This window comes from Mustela lutreola, chromosome 13 (assembly GCF_030435805.1).
Source record: "Mustela lutreola isolate mMusLut2 chromosome 13, mMusLut2.pri, whole genome shotgun sequence".
Lineage (NCBI taxonomy): Eukaryota > Metazoa > Chordata > Mammalia > Carnivora > Mustelidae > Mustela > Mustela lutreola.
The window spans coordinates 11,238,104-11,254,898 of NC_081302.1; the positions used below are offsets into that span (position 1 = coordinate 11,238,104).

The 16,795-nt window shown below is 38.5% G+C and overlaps 1 protein-coding gene across 3 annotated transcripts in view; it reads right to left on the reverse strand.

Annotated features, from left to right (window-relative positions):
* The window catches only part of CLYBL (citramalyl-CoA lyase), a 263,424-nt gene that overhangs the window by 94,217 nt on the left and 152,412 nt on the right, over positions 1-16,795 (reverse strand). For all 3 annotated transcript variants that reach the window (XM_059144806.1, XM_059144805.1, XM_059144804.1), the window contains one exon: positions 15,383-15,569. In XM_059144806.1, the coding sequence (XP_059000789.1) occupies positions 15,383-15,569 (187 nt within the window). The remainder of the gene's footprint in view (positions 1-15,382; positions 15,570-16,795) is intronic.

Here is a 16,795-nt window from a genome sequence, read left to right on the forward strand (position 1 = left end):
TTTCATACCCACTTCAAGCTCTTTTGCTTTGACAGCCTATTTGGAAGTTCTTCTGTTTATTGGCCCAATTTTCTACTTTCCTTCCCCTATGCATCTAGCCATCCAAAGCTTTAAGAAAGAGCTCTTGACACTCTTGCCCCGTACCAGTTGGGTCAGGCCATCAGCCTTCTCCTGCTACTATGGAAGGCAATTAGACAATGTATAGGAAAGGCTTAGTAGAATAGCCTATTGGAGCTCAATCTGGCTTCATTCTTCTATCCTGGGAGGCTCTAAGAATTCATGTTTCACTGGGAAAGCTTGAGGCATCTTTGGGAAGCCTACTTACATTTCAGGCCAGCTCCCTGGCTCATCTTTTTCTCTAGGCTTTTCCTCTTCTGACACATGTCAAGGAAGGTTTTTTTGGCCTAGTTATCTGGACCTAATCAATACTTTCCCCCCAAATATGTGCTTCTTTGACTAGATTTGAGTGGAAATTCAGGGCACAACTGCTAACTTGCAGGTTAATTTATGACCACTGAATAACTAGCACAATTGCATCAAATGGGAAAAGTTGCAAAAACATATTGAAACATGGTGTAGCTTTATTAGAAAGGCAGGCTATGCCTTGGGTTAGTTCTTGACTTGACATCTGCCTCTGCAAACCATGCTTTTCTTTTCCCATTAAAACACCATCTTCCCCTACCTACACAGCAGGTATAGAAAAAGAATTAAATGATCATCATCCTGAGAAGCTCTGATGTATTTAAAAACACATGGCAAAAGTGTATTATTTCTTAATAACCTCTCTAGATCAAAATGTTAAATAATGCCTTAAAATATACCTACTAATTTATTATTGAAAAAATGGTGGTATTTAATACGTATACATTGTGGCTACAAAAACAGTAAAACTTGAAAGATCCACTATTCTTTGGTACCAAGTATGCTGAGTTGCAAAATTTCATGCTGTATCTCCTTCATTTTGGTGGTGGCTATCTTTTATGACAGAGATTTAGCAAACTGAAGCCTCCTGGGCTTATTTTGTGAAAATCACCAGAGGTCCCTTGACTAAAAAAAAAAAAAAAAAAGAGAGAGAGAGAGATCTTAATTGGTAGCTAAATTTGGCATAGGACAGTTTAATGGTTTTTACTATAGATTCCAAGTTATTTCTTACTTCATTTTGGAGGAAATGACTATAGTTTCTACTTTCATAAAGTTTCAGCTCATTTAAGCTGGGTTCCTTTCTTTCAAACTTAATTTTGAACTGGAGCTCAAAGATCTGTTCTAGGCTTGAGCTTTCCATAGTCAGGTCTATCATCTTATAGATCATACTGTCGTACTTAATTGGATTCCTGGGAATCGCAGGAAAAGAAATAACTGGCGATTTGAAGCCTGCATTTCTTTGTAAAGAGATTTTGTTGAGCTCATTAAATGGAAATTGCTGACTATTATGACCCTAATAAAGATATCTGAATCCTTGCATTAAAAAGGACCCTGTTTTGAAGAATAAAACAATGAGGGGAGAAAAGGTCAGGGTTTTGGGGGGTGGGGAGGTTAAAGCAATTACTCCACAAAAGGGGAAAGGTTATTTAAGGGTATGAATGGATTGATAAAAGACTGAAAACACTTTACTACTTTTATGAAAACCTGGATAGGTTTTTATATCAAAACCTTTAAGGATCAAAAAGACCTTGCAGAGTTCCTAAGCACAGTTCAGCTTTCCATACTGTTCCAAAAAGACTCACAGATACCCCAATTCCTATTGAAGAAATCTCCCAAGCTCTTAAGTCTTTTAATAAAGGCAAGGCCCCTGGGAGAGGAGCCTTCCATCCCAATTTCACACCCCTATTGAAGAGGAGTTAGCTCCCCACGCCCCTGTATACATTTAATCATTCACTGCACGTCAGTTAGCTTTCTCCCTGTAGGGAGAATACACCTCACTACCCTGCTAATTTATTTCAACCAAAGTAACAGCACAGAAGTATTTAAAATTTAGCTAAATGGATTTGTGTGTGCATATGGTAAGTACAAATAGGGGTTTAGTGTCTATGTACGTGTGTGTGTGTATGCACGCACACGTGTTCACAAAAAAGAAGCCAAATGAAGAGAGCACAAATTAGAATACATGTGTTCAGGGTAAAAAAGGATCTTCTATCTGTTTGACAATTAAAGGCATTACAGGGGAACTCAAGAGTTAACTGCTCAAAATGATGAATGTCAGGAAATCACATTCATATTTATCAGCTGATAATAAGCCAATGGCCTTGATTGACATTTGGTTTCTCTTTTCCTTTTCTTTTCTTCTCTCCCGCCCTCCCTCCTTCTCTGTCTCTTTCTCCTTCCTTCCTCCTTTCTTTTTCTCCCTTCCTTCCCTTCTTTTCCTTCCTTCCTTCCTTTTTCTTGAGAGAGAAGAGAGTGTGTACCCATGAGTGGGGAGGAGGAGCAGAGGGAGAGAGAGAATCCCAAGCAGGCTCCATGCCCAGCACCAAGCCCAACTCGGGGCTCAATCCCATGAGATCATGGTATTTGGTGTTTCTTAATGAGCTACTCATACTCAAAAATGCAGTGACTCCAGGGTTCCCCAGTCTGACACGTAACAAGGAATGCTTTCTAAATTATTGTTTGTGAAGAGTACTTAGAAAGTGGCTTGCTGTTGGGGATGCAACTGTGCTTCCCTTGCCTGTGCAGTGTTGCCTACAGTCATTGACTCCTTCACAACGAGTAAACTTCCTTTAGGCCTCACATGCGTACTATATCCAAAGTGGATAGAGGGAGCAGAGGCATTCGAAGAACATGGCCTCACGGAATGATCCAATGGGACTTATGAAGCAGGGCAGTTGCTTAGAAGGGAAATGGCTCTCTCTTGCTTTTTTTTTTTTTTTTTTTTTTTTTTAAAGATTTTATTTATTTATTTGACAGAGAGAGATCACAAGTAGGCAGAGAGGCAGGCAGAGAGAGAGGAGGAAGCAGGCTCCCTGCTGAGCAGAGAGCCCGATGCGGGACTCGATCCCAGGACCCCGAGATCATGACCTGAGCCGAAGGCAGCGGCTTAACCCACTGAGCCACCCAGGCGCCCTCTCTCTTGCTTTTTGTGATGGTGGGCAGCTTTGACAAGATAGTCCCCCTGGCAGCCCTAGATCCTCTGCCAAGCAGAGCAAGTGGTGGGGAAGAGAGCTACTGTTCCAATCCCCACCAATCAGGGCTCTCCTTGACACTATGCTAAGGGAAGCTCTGTGACAGTCCTCCTCCTGTTTCCCATAATGAAGAATATAATTGTAAATGGGTCTTTCTCAGGACCCAGACCACAGCCTAGCTCTCCCTTGTTCTAATCATTCCCATGGTGCGCAGGCCCTCATGGGAAGATCTACCTTCCTCTACTATTTTCCTACTCCCACTCTGCCAAGAAAATAAATGCAAAGTAAAAATTTATTGCTTAGCTACTCAAGAAAGATAATCTCTTCTCTGGTTTCCTAAGAAAAAATAAGTAAGATATTCCTTTTCTTTTCTTTTCCTTTTTTTTTTTTTTTTAAAGATTTTTCTTTATTTATTTGACAGAGAGAGAGAGACAGTGAGAGAGGGAATACAAGCAGAGGGAGTGGTAGAGGGAGAAGCAGGCTTCCCGCTGAACAAGGGAGCCCAACATGGGGCTCAATTCCAGGATCCCAGGATCATGACCTGAGCCGAAGGCAGACTCTTAACGATTGAGCCACCCAGGCGCCCCAAGTAAGATATTCCTAAGATAGTTGTCTCAAGCCCCTCAGTGTTAAGAAATCTGTGAGGGAAGTAGAGAGAAAAAGTGGTGGGTTTTTTGTTTTGTTTGGTCTCGAGAGTCTTTTATTTGTCTACCATTTAAAGAGAAAGGTTAAAAAAAAAAACAGCAAAATTGGTAAACTCCAGCACATTTAGAACTAAAACCTACCTATGCCAATATATTACCCTATGAGAGTCAAGAATCTAAGGTATGAATCAATACCAGTGAACCTGCGCATTGCAAGGAGACTTGCAATTAATGCATCAAATCTTTGGCCAGAAGTATAGTTAAGACAATTGCTCGTTAAGTATTCATCAGACACTCATACAGTGCTTACAGAAGGGGATATTGAGGCACAGAGAAGTGAAGTAACTACTCCACAAATTACTATTAGGACAAGGTGTTATCAGAACCCACACACAGGAAGTTTGGGTCCAATATCTGCGTTCTTGATTATCAAATTACCTTTCTCTGTGCAAGAGATATCTTTTTTTTTTTTTTAAAGATTTTATTTATTTATTTGACAGACAGAGATCACAAGTAGGCAGAGAGGAAGGCACAGAGAGAGAGAGAGGAGAAAACAGGCTCCTTGCAGAGCACAGAGCCCAATATGGGGCTCGATACCAGGACCCTGGGATCATGACCCGAGCTGAAGGCAGAGGCTTTAACCCACTGAGCCACCCAGGTGCCTCTGTGCAAGAGATAAATCTTAAGGAACAAACATTTATTCTCCCAAATTTTCTACACTTTATTCCTTTAAGAACAATACCACTATTTAAAAAAGTATTTCTATAGCACTTGAGAGTTTATGAAGCGCTTTTCTATTTGAGCCTCACAGCTAGTCCTGTGGTAGTCAGTGCAGGCTGCATTATCACCTACCTCATGGGACACAGAAGGAAACAGAGGCTCTTGAGATTATAGACTCAAGTTTCCTGATTAGATAGTATTAAAACTGGGAAATTTAAATAGACTTTCTGTTGTTAAGTCCACTGAACTGGGTTCCTGGTCCCAAATCAAGGTGCCCACAAGTGACATCCCAGATTTTATTACCTTAGGTTCCCATAGAAAAGCCTTCCTTGAATTACAATTCAGAGTTCTTCCTTTGGCTTCCTGAAGGGTAAGTGTAAGACCCCTCATGACTATAAACTCCTAACACATCCCATTACATATAAATTAAATTGGAAAAAAAATAATACCATGTTCATTTAAGTTGCCCTTGTCCTTCAGAAGGGATCTTTCTCTCAGGAATTATTATTATTTTTTAAAGATTTTATTTATTGGGGCGCCTGGATGGCTCAGTGGGTTAAGCCGCTGCTTTCAGCTCAGGTCATGATCTCAGAGTCCTGGGATCGAGTCCCGCATCGGGCTCTCTGCTCAGCAGAGAGCCTGCTTCCCTCTCTCTCTCTCTGCCTGCCTCTCCATCTACTTGTGATTTCTCTCTGTCAAATAAATAAATAAAATCTTTAAAAAAAAAAAAAAAAAAAAAAAAAAAAAAGATTTTATTTATTTATTTGACAGAGAGATAGAGAGTACAAGTAGGCAGAGCAGCAGAGAGAGAGGGAGAAGCAGATTCCCCGCTGAGCAGGGAGACCAAAGCGGGGCTCGATCCCAGGACCCTGGGATCATGACCCGAGCCGAAGGCAGCCGCTTAACCAACTGAGCCACCCAGGTGCCCCTCTCTCAGGAATTATTACAGGGGATCTGAAGACATAAGGAGACATTTCTCCAGGAAGGTGAAACATAAAATACTGGATGCTTCTGAACATATTTAGAAGAGATTTAGATAATTAGTGAAGACGTAAGTTTTGACTTAATGATAACTAAGTACAAAACAAAGTCAGGAAAAAAAAAAAGAGATCATTTTGAATTCCCAGGGAAACAACAGGTTGGCAGGGGCAAAAAAAGGTAATCAGCTTATTATTACATAGTTAATCTCTAAATAGTTTTTACTCTGAATACTAATCTTATCAAAGTTAAATAAAATTTTATTGGATGATTGAGGGATGAGGGAATTCACAAATAACAGTGAGGAGGTTGGTGGTGGGGTAAATCCCATTGCAAGGAATCAGTATCACACCCGAAATTGAAAAAAAATTCAAGAAGTATATCACTTAGAGATAGGGGAGTTATTGCCACAATAGTAACTTAGAAGAGATAAAAGGGACTGTGTTTGGAGGGGAGAAATGATGTTTAGGGGCTGCTTCATCTCATAACTATTTGCCTCTTTATGTATAAATACGAATTTTAGCCTATTCTTTTTTTGTTTGTTTGTTTGTTTTTGTTTTTATTTTTTTGTAGACTATTCTTTTTAAGTTTATCATTTTTTTTAAAGATTTTATTTATTTATTTGACAGAGAGAAATCACAAGTAGTTGGAGAGGCAGGCAGAGAGAGAGAGGAGGAAGCAGGCTCCCTGCCAAGCAGAGAGCCCCATGCGGGACTCGATCCCAGGACCCCGAGATCATGACCCAAGCCGAAGGCAGCGGCTTAACCCACTGAGCCACCCAGGCACCCCTTAAGTTTATAATTTTTAAAAAAATTCTTAAAGGATAGGTATTTTACTTTGGCAATGTGGCAAATCACATTCTCTAAAGGGCCATCCAACCATAAAATGGACACATTTCAACATAAGTACTTTTAACTGCCTTGATGGACTCATAAGAACATAAGGCCAGTGTAAGACAACAACATAAAATGGAGTTGACTTCTGATTTATGAAGGATCAGAAAAATAAGAAAGCTTGGACCTAAATACCTGTATCAGACCTGGTATCTGGATACTAAGCCTGAGATTATTGAAAAGTTGGGGGAGAACAAACTGGGACTCCAAATTAGTAATATCCCTGACTATAGCAGAAGCAAACACAAATTCTTGGAGGAAAACCTTCCCATTTTAGGCCTTTGGGATTTCCAAGAATTAGTTCTAATCAATATGGGTTCATAAGTATGAGTCAGTGAAAAACAAAAAATGATTTAAAGGCAAAAATAATTGAAATTGGTGGTGCCTGGTTGGCTCAGTTAGTAGAGCATCCAACTCTTGATCTCAGGATCATGAGTTCGAACCCCACATTGAGCATGGAACCTACTTAAAGAAAAAGAAATAATTGAAACTGTCAGATTCAGAATCGACCAAGTAGATAGGAAAAAAGTCAAGAGAACTTCTAGATATGAAAAATATATCAATTAAAATACAAAGCTCGGAGGATGGGTGAAACAGATTAAACACAATTGAAGAGAATGAAAAAAGTGTTGGCCAGATATGAAAAACTAACTAGCAGTGTAGCACAGACAAGAAAATAGAAAATGTGAAAACATACTAAGAGACAGGAAGAATAGAAAGAATGGAATAGAAGCAATATCGAATTGTTAATGGTAGAAATTTTATAGAACTGATAAAAGACGTGAATCCACAAATACAAGAAAAGCACTGCGTACTAAGTAAAGGAAGGAAAAGGAGAAAGAAGGGAAGAAGGAATAAGCCAACGCCCAGTCAATATTTTCTTAAGATTTTATTTATTTATTTATCTCTTTGAGAGAGTGTATGTGGGGAGAGGGAGAAAGAAAATCTCAAGCAAACTCTACACTCAGTGTAGAGCCTGACAGAGGGCTCAATCTCATGACCCTGAGATCATGACCTGAGCCAAAACCAAGAGTCAGGTGCTTAACCAACTGAGCTACCAACATGCCCCAACACAGTCAATATTTTAGTGAAACTTCAGTACACCAAATAAAAGAAGATCTTAAAAGCAGCCAAGGAAGAAAAGACAAGTAACTTTGCTGACAACAGAGTTCCCAACAGCAATAATAGAAACCAAAAGACAATGGAGTAATTATCTTCAAAGTTTTGAGATAAAATAACTGTCAGTCTAGATTACTCTACCTAGCCAAACAACAAAGACATTTCAAACAAATAAAAACTGAGTTCACCATCAACAAAACTGCTATTGGGGAAACTCTGAAGGAGGCATAGCAGGAGAAAGAAAGATGACCCTAGGGAGAAGGTCTGAGGTGTAAAAGAAGAAATAATGAGCAAGTTAAAGAAGTGATAAAATATGTAGGTTAATCTAAATAAATGCTACAGGGGCGCCTGGGTGGCTCAGTGGGTTACGCCGCTGCCTTCGGCTCAGGTCATGATCTCAGGTTCCTGGGATCGAGTCCCGCATCGGGCTCTCTGCTCAGCAGGGAGCCTGCTTCCTCCTCTCTCTCTCTGCCTGCCTCTCTGCCTACTTGTGGTCTCTCTCTGTCAAATAAATAAATAAAATCTTTAAAAAAAAAAAAAAAAAAAAAAAAAAAAAAAAAAAAAAAAAAAAAGAAAGAATGGAATAGAAGCAATATCGAATTGTTAATGGTAGAAATTTTATAGAACTGATAAAAGACGTGAATCCACAAATACAAGAAAAGCACTGCGTACTAAGTAAAGGAAGGAAAAGGAGAAAGAAGGGAAGAAGGAATAAGCCAACGCCCAGTCAATATTTTCTTAAGATTTTATTTATTTATTTATCTCTTTGAGAGAGTGTATGTGGGGAGAGGGAGAAAGAAAATCTCAAGCAAACTCTACACTCAGTGTAGAGCCTGACAGAGGGCTCAATCTCATGACCCTGAGATCATGACCTGAGCCAAAACCAAGAGTCAGGTGCTTAACCAACTGAGCTACCAACATGCCCCAACACAGTCAATATTTTAGTGAAACTTCAGTACACCAAATAAAAGAAGATCTTAAAAGCAGCCAAGGAAGAAAAGACAAGTAACTTTGCTGACAACAGAGTTCCCAACAGCAATAATAGAAACCAAAAGACAATGGAGTAATTATCTTCAAAGTTTTGAGATAAAATAACTGTCAGTCTAGATTACTCTACCTAGCCAAACAACAAAGACATTTCAAACAAATAAAAACTGAGTTCACCATCAACAAAACTGCTATTGGGGAAACTCTGAAGGAGGCATAGCAGGAGAAAGAAAGATGACCCTAGGGAGAAGGTCTGAGGTGTAAAAGAAGAAATAATGAGCAAGTTAAAGAAGTGATAAAATATGTAGGTTAATCTAAATAAATGCTACAGGGGCGCCTGGGTGGCTCAGTGGGTTAAGCCGCTGCCTTCGGCTCAGGTCATGATCTCAGGGTCCTGGGATCGAGTCCCGCATCGGGCTCTCTGCTGAGCAGAGAGCCTGCTTCCCTCTCTCTCTCTCTCTGCCTGCCTCTCCATCTACTTGTGATTTCTCTCTGTCAAATAAATAAATAAAATCTTTAAAATAAATAAATAAATAAATAAATAAATGCTACATATATATAAAATAATGATAGCAATGATATAAAATTGTGAGATTAAAAAGAAATAATTGGAATATGAGGCAAAAGTAACATCGATTACAAGGGAGAGGACTGGGTTTAAAGTTTTCTAAAACTCTTGTGTTGTCCAAGAAGAAGGTGCAGGTTAACTTTAGCTTTGTTAAGTATACTGGTAACATTTCAAGAGTAACCAATAAAAATTAGAAATACAGTCACAACTTATAAACTAAGAGGGGAAAACATGGACTAAGAAAAATAAAAAAAGTCAAATAATCTCCAAAAGGCTGGAAAGATGAGAAAAAAATAACATAGAAAGATGAGATAAATACAGCAAAAAATAATGGTATACTTAAATATAAATTTATCAGTAGTTACATTAAAAGTAAGTAGTGGGATGTCTGGCTGGCTATAGGTGGAACGTGCGACTCCTAATCTTGGGGTTATGAGTTCAAACCCCACACTGGGACTGGGTGTAGAGATTACTTAAACAAAAAAAATAAAAAGTGGGGCACCTGGGTGGCTCAGTGGGTTAAAGCCTCTGCCTTTGGCTCAGTGGGTTAAAGCCTCTGCCTTCGGCTCAGGTCATGATCTCAGGGTCCTGGGATCGAGCCCCACATCAGGCTCTCTGCTCAGTGGGGAGCCTGCTTCCCTTCCTCTCTCTCTGCCTGCCTCTCTGCCTACTTGTAATCTCTGTCTGTCCAATAAATAAAATCTTTAAAAAATAATAATAAATTATAAAAAGTAAGTGGATTAATGTTCCAGTTAAAAGACACAGATTGTCCACACAGTTATGAAATTTTTTTAAAAATAGGAGACATATAGAAACATTAAGATATGGACAAGTTGAAAGCAAAAGGCTAAAATAACACACTGGGCAGGTGCTAACCGAAAGGAAGCTGGTGTATTTATATCAGGCCACAGAAACTTGAAGGCAAAAACATTTTAGTGCATAATAATAAATGATTCAATGTACAGGGAGGATATAATAATTCTGAATTTGTAGACACCCAGTAACATAGGCTCAAATACCAGCGGCAAAAATTCATAAAACTATAGGGGGAAATTGGCAAATTATCCAATGGAGGCTAAATTTCAACTAGCTTCTCAATTACTGATATATCAAGCAGATAAAAATCAGTAAAGATTTGGGTATTTGAGTAACATAATTAACAAGTTTGGTCTAATGGAAAAATATACAGAACTCTGGTCTAGTAAACAGAAATCTACATATTCTTCTTAAGCACTCATGAAACATTTACAAAGATGGCTCATGTAAAGCAAAGCTCAGCACATTTCTAAAAATCAGCATTATTCAGATCATTCTTTGACCATCAATCAACCAAGCTAGAGGTCAGCAATTAAAGAATAAGTGAGAAATCTCTCCTATGCTTGAAACTTCAAAAATGCAAAGTCCTTGCTACTCAAACTGTGGTCTGTGGACCACTCGTCCACAAACTCTGACCGTGACCATGACACTAGGACGTACATATGAAACAGGGAGTTATGAATTTAGAAACATCTATAGTATTTGACATTGTTGTGACACCCAAGCAGCATTTAATTTTTCTAGAAATTCTTTTTTTTTGTTTTGTTTTGTATTTTATAAGTGTCAGTTAGCAATAGATTAGAAGTGCTTAAAAAAACAAAATAAAAAGGTGCCTGGGTGGGTCAGTAGGTTAAAGCCTCTGTCTTCGGCTCAGGTCATGATCCGAGGGTCCTGGGATAGAGCCCCATATTGGGCTCTCTGCTTGGCAGGCAGATTGCTTCCTCTCCTTTCTCTCTCTCTCCCCTGCCTCTCTGCCTACTTGTGATCTCTGTCTGTCAAATAAATAAATAAAAACAAAAACAAAAACAAAATAAAGTAACAACAAATAAAAATAACCAAATCGTTTCTTCACCACAGAGAGCCTGGCATGCACTCTTTGGAAGCTCCTGGATTAAGCAAAAGATCAAAATGTAAATTAAAAAAAGCTTAGAACCAGGGCACCTGGGTGGCTCAATCAGTTTAGCGTCCGTCTGACTTGTGATTTTGGCTCAGGTCATGATCTCCTGGGTCATGAGACAGAGCCATGCCCCATCCTCCTCATCAGGCTCCTCACTCAGCAGAATCTGGTTGGGATTCTCTCTCTCTTTCTCTCTCCTTCTACCCTTCTCCCAATTCATGCACATATGCACTCACCTTCTCAAATAAATAAATCTTTGAAAAAATACTTAGAACCAAATGAGAATAAGAAATGCATGTTCTTATAGACCTATCTGCTTAGATTTTAATTTTCTACTTTTTGCCTGTCTCATTACCAGCCTTTGAGTCCTCTGAGTTGGGGACCATGCAATCATCTTTGTTCCCCTCCATCTTGCCACAGTGCCTGGTTGAGTAGATCCTCAATATTTATTTAGATACTGAGTGCCTAAATTTACATATTTAAGCTTAAATATAAATACATTTAAATATTTGCTTATATATTTATTCAACTAAAATAGCAGCCCTGGAATTCTGTCTCCATTTATTCCACTCCTACGTTCTTGGCCCCACCCAAGTATCATGGAGATTCACCAGAAACCTGCATTACTTGGCTTATTTTCACTGTGTCCCAGCAAGCAGTGGCTTATGCAGTCCTATAGATCCTCTTGCATTTAACAATGAAAAGGAAAAGATAAAAGGGGAGTGGAGACTGTCTTTTCATCATCCACACTTGGGAAGGTGAGCTGGTAGTGCCATGACATGAAGGAACTACTTAAACACAAATTGGATTAGCAGGACAGGATTAGAGCCTGCTGGAAGGTATTATACACTTATAAACTGCTCTATGGAAACTCCTTTTGTTTTCATTACAAGCCCATATTCCACTGTGTCAATCAAATGAAATACTGAATGAGTCTACTAATAAAAAAAAGAAATAAAATGAGATATAAAATGAAGCAACTTAAGTTTTAACAGTGCCAAGGAAGTTGATTAGACAATAATAGTTCAGTTTAGCAAAACTATAATTAGAACATCTGAAACAAAAAAAAAGGAGAACATCTGAAATGAGTTTTAATATGGATTTCTTCTTAAGAAATAAACTCCTTAAAAATGGTCTCCCTCTTGTTCATCAAGAAGACTAATAATTCAATAAGAAATATGAATAAAAGGTGACTTAAGCAAAGAAAAAAGGAATGTATGTGCAATATGTGAGAAGTTTCAGATGTATCTGGTCATTTCAAATGAACTGAAGTCCCTAGGTCTAAATAGATTACAATCCCAGGATACTCAAAGAATTTGCGGAGGTGCACACAAGAGCTCCCATCAGTAATCTTTGAGAAACCATGGAGTACACAAAGGTGACAAAAGAGAAAAGCCAAGCTACAAACTTGCCAAGAAAGGGGGAAAAGTTTAATTATGGGATTATGCAGACAGGTGAACTTGAGGCTGATTCCTGGCAAAAATTCTAGGAGATTCAAATCTAAGTTCTATATTTAATGGCACTGTGACCTTGGACATAGCTCAAAATTGCTGTGAGGATTAAATGAGATAATATATTAAAAAGCATTTAATATAGCGCCTCCTACATAGAAAAATCTGGTAAATGGTAGCTGTTAACTATTTTTCTATCTCCAGTACTTCAAAATGAAGATGTTAATAACTAGGTACTGATATGGGTTCTTCAAGATCAAGTCTCATCTGCTTAACCTTGTTTTTCTAGCAAGGTTTAAGTGCAGAGGGAGAAGGTACTTCTAGGCATGTAAATTGGGATGGTATCTTTATTTTGAAATGGCATTAGATTAAAAAAAATCTCTTGTAATATCCTTATGAAAAGACTGGATTTTAGAAGGGTTAAGTGACTGAATAGCCATACTCACAGTATTGATTCATGAAACTGACCTCTCCATGCCTCAGTTTCTATCTGTAGAAATAGTGTAATAATAGTACCTCACTCGGTTGTTATACAAATTAAAGCCCTTAGAACAGTGCCTGGCATTTAGTCAGCACTATACAAATATAACATGAACAGAAGCTTTTAGCTGCATGCTTGCACAGTACTTGGCTCCAACCTCTTCAAAGTTTCCATCAGAAACTTGTTAAATTTTCATAGGATATACTAGTCAAATTCTCAAATGCTATAAATGATGAATGATGAAATCAAAATCCAAAAAGACCTTGATAAGTAAGGGCTATGAAATAAAATATATGAGATAAAATTAAGAACAAGATAGAAATTTTAAAGAAAAAAATTTTTTTTACAAGCCTAGCTTGTAATTTAATTAATGGAAAGTTTAACTGCATTAAGAACTGGAGTGTCCTTTAGGGTATTTGGGTGGCTCAGTAGGTTGAGCCTCTGCCTTTGGCTCAGGTCATGATCACAGGTCCTGGGATTGAGCCCCACATCGGGCTCTCTGCTCAGCAGGGAGCTTGCCCCCCCCCCCTTTCTGCCTGCCTCTCTGCCTACTTGTGATCACTCCCTCTGTCAAATAAATAAATAAAATCTAAAAAAAAAAGAAAAGAAAAGAAAAAAAGAACTGGCGTGTCCTGATGAAGACACTGTCTGGATAGGAATGCAAAGATGGTGGCACAGCTGGCCCATCATGAATTCTTTTTTCCCCTTTCCTTCTTCAGCTTCCTCGTAAGTAGAGGCACTGGGTAGAAGGATGAACTTGAGATCACAGGTGAACAATAAGAAAATGTGAAGCAAGAATGGACCATATTTCTAACTTATCTGGGTGGCAGGAAATATCCTCCAGTGGATATGGGAAGATAGCCTCAAGATTTGTAAAGAAATATAATTAGAAGTTTATCACGGTAACTAATGGCTCACTGTGCTACATGCTAAAATAAATTCCCCTCTAATCATGATTATTACAGGACTTATCTAATCTATTTCCTATAGGAAATCAAGCTACTCCCAGGCATTTTATCAAACTTTTTCCTCATAATAATCCCTGTCCCTGACAAAAGAAGATTTTGTCATCCCACAGTATAGATAAGAATTTGAGGCAAAGAAGTAAAGTGAATTGCCCTGGGTCACAAAGAAATGAAATTACAATTTAGTATCTAATCTTAGAGTGCACTACATGAGTTTTGGAAGGGAGCATACTGGAAGCACATTATATCCTTCAAGAAAAGGCCTATTTACCTTAATCTCTGGGAAAAAGAAGATTAATTGTATTTTCCTTGGGGCATGCCAAAGATGTCGAGGAGACGTTTTAGATTCCACATACTTCTTCTAATCCTTTTCCAAATACTTGGAAAGTCTTGATTTGACCATTAGGAAGATGCTGGAAGTTAACTTTTTCTTTTTTAATTAAGGCAAATATTTGTTTGCTAGGCCCTCCAAGGAAAGCAATTAATCAAGAAAGCTATATAGTACAGCCATGCTATTTCAGATCACTTAAGACAAGAAAGTGTACAGATAGGCATGAATCCAGATGGTCAGCTCCCTCTGTCCCCCAGCCCTACAATCTCTTCCCAGACAACCTTACTGTCTAGGGACTAGACAGAGGAAGGTCAAGGAAAAACATGTTTTTAACTCAAAAAGTTCCATGCAGACATAAATTATTGCTATAATGATTTATACCTAATTATTTCACCTAATTACAGAAGAAATCCATTTTCATTATAAAAACCTGGAAAACGAAGTTAAGCAAACCATAAAAGCACCCATTAGCCACCATCCAGTAAGAAACTTTTGTACCCGCTTGCAATGGATATTTTTTAAGGCTTAGTTCTCTGGTCAGGCCATGAGGAAATCAGCCAAAAGCTGCAACCTTAAGGTTCTGCAGGTAGTTTTCCTTAAACTAAGCAGGGAAAATGGTGATTTCTTTGTAGAAGTCTTTTATTTTCTTGGCACTTGTCCCAGAAGAGATAAGGCCATTTCTCTATATTAAAAAGAAGTAAATTCCTGAGGCACCTGGGTGGCTCAGTCAGTTGAGCATCAGACTCTTGGTTTCAGCTCAGGTCTTTATCTCAAGGTCATGAGTTCAAGCCCTGCATTGGGCTCGAGCATGGAGCCTACATAAAAAAAGAAATAAACTCCCGGTTGTATCTTACTGGTCTAAAAAATTTACATCACAATTCTTGGATTAACTCATTTAGCCAAACTGATAAATTACATAGCCAAAAAGGATTGAGTGTATCTTTATTAATATATGTTCACAGTCACATATACTGAAAGTCATGATTTTAAGTATATTTTGGTTGTGTTCTTCCTTTCTCTTGGAGAAAAGAGACACACACACACTCAGAATTGAGAGAAAGGCTGAGTCAAGAATATATTAGTAACCAATAAAAAGGTGACTATGGTAGAATCTTTGCAACTAGTAAGCCATGCTTCAAGATAGCACCAAGTATCAATCCATTTATTTTTCCCATCCTAAGTACAAATCATGCCATTACCTTTTTGTTCATTGCCACACCATCCTCGCAGTCAAGCACTGCACAATCTACATTCAGGGAGGGAATCTTCTTTATTTTCTTTTCATCATTTCCAGGTACGTAGAGCACGGCCCTCCGTGGAATATACCTGTGATGGGATGAGGAACTATATCCAAGCCTGGGCACATCAGCTGCCAGAAGTGGTTTCCTGCAGGAGACATAATTGGGGTTAGGCTAGAATAGAATCTATTCACAAATTTTTTAAAAACCTTATTTTAATGCAAAATTAAAATAGAAAACACGATCATCTATTTTAATTTCAGCAGATCACAATCACATATAACAACTAGAAAAACAATAACAGAAATAGCCAAGAAACAAAATGTTATTTTGGCTGAAGTTTTTTTTTTTTTTTTTTTTTAAGATTTATTTTTAGTTACTTATTTGACAGAGAGAGAGGGAGAGATCACAAATAGGCAGAGAAGCAGGCAGAGTGAGAGGGGGAAGCCGACTCCCCTCTGAGCAGGGAGCACGATGTGGGGCTTAATCCCAGGACCCTAAGATCATGACCTCAGGGTCATGAGGAAGAGGCTTAGCCACTGAGCCACCCAGGTGCCCCCATTTGGGAAGTTTAAAAAATATATAGCTGTTTATTGAGATGACTTTCCGACAAAAGAAGGAATGTGTACCTATTTAATCTTGGAAAAACACTTTCAGTATTAATATATTATCAAGATAGTACCCTTGGACAAAAAGATAAAGAAACTTATATCCAGAAGGTCCTAAAAAACATAACTATCTACAATTGTATACAAACAGAAGCAGAAAACAAACAGCCTATGTAAGCGTTAGTCTACGGTCCTTTCCATGCCAATGAGTGTCAAGTAGACAAAAAAGTGATTCAAGTTCAATTTTATTAACAGGATGGTTAGCTGCTTCATAAGTGAGCAGAAAGAATAACAAATGGGAAAAGATCATTACTAGCTCTAGAATGATGGGCAACTTCATTACTGAAAACTTCAGATCCCTCGTCAATAAAAACAATATTAATTTTGCAGATTGTTGAGAGGATTCAGTAAAAGAAAAGAAGGCATATGAAGTGCTCAGTGAAAGCCTTGCAGATGTGGTAGGGGGCGTACCAGGAGTATAGACTGCTATTATTCTTAGTGGAAAAACTGTCAGTAGTCCCTACCTGATTCTGACCCCTGTTCTCTCCTTTCATTCCCTTCAGGACTCAGTTTAGCCTCCTTTAGCCTCCAAGCCTCCAACAGGAGTTGGTCAGAAGCTTGTTTGGCTCATTACAGCCTCACCCTAACCTGGTCCATAATTTGGTGCTGGGAAAACTATGGTTTAGCCCATAATATATGGTACAAGAGAATGAGATCAGGACCAGTTACATAATTTGTGGGCCCAGAGTAAAATGAAAATACAGAC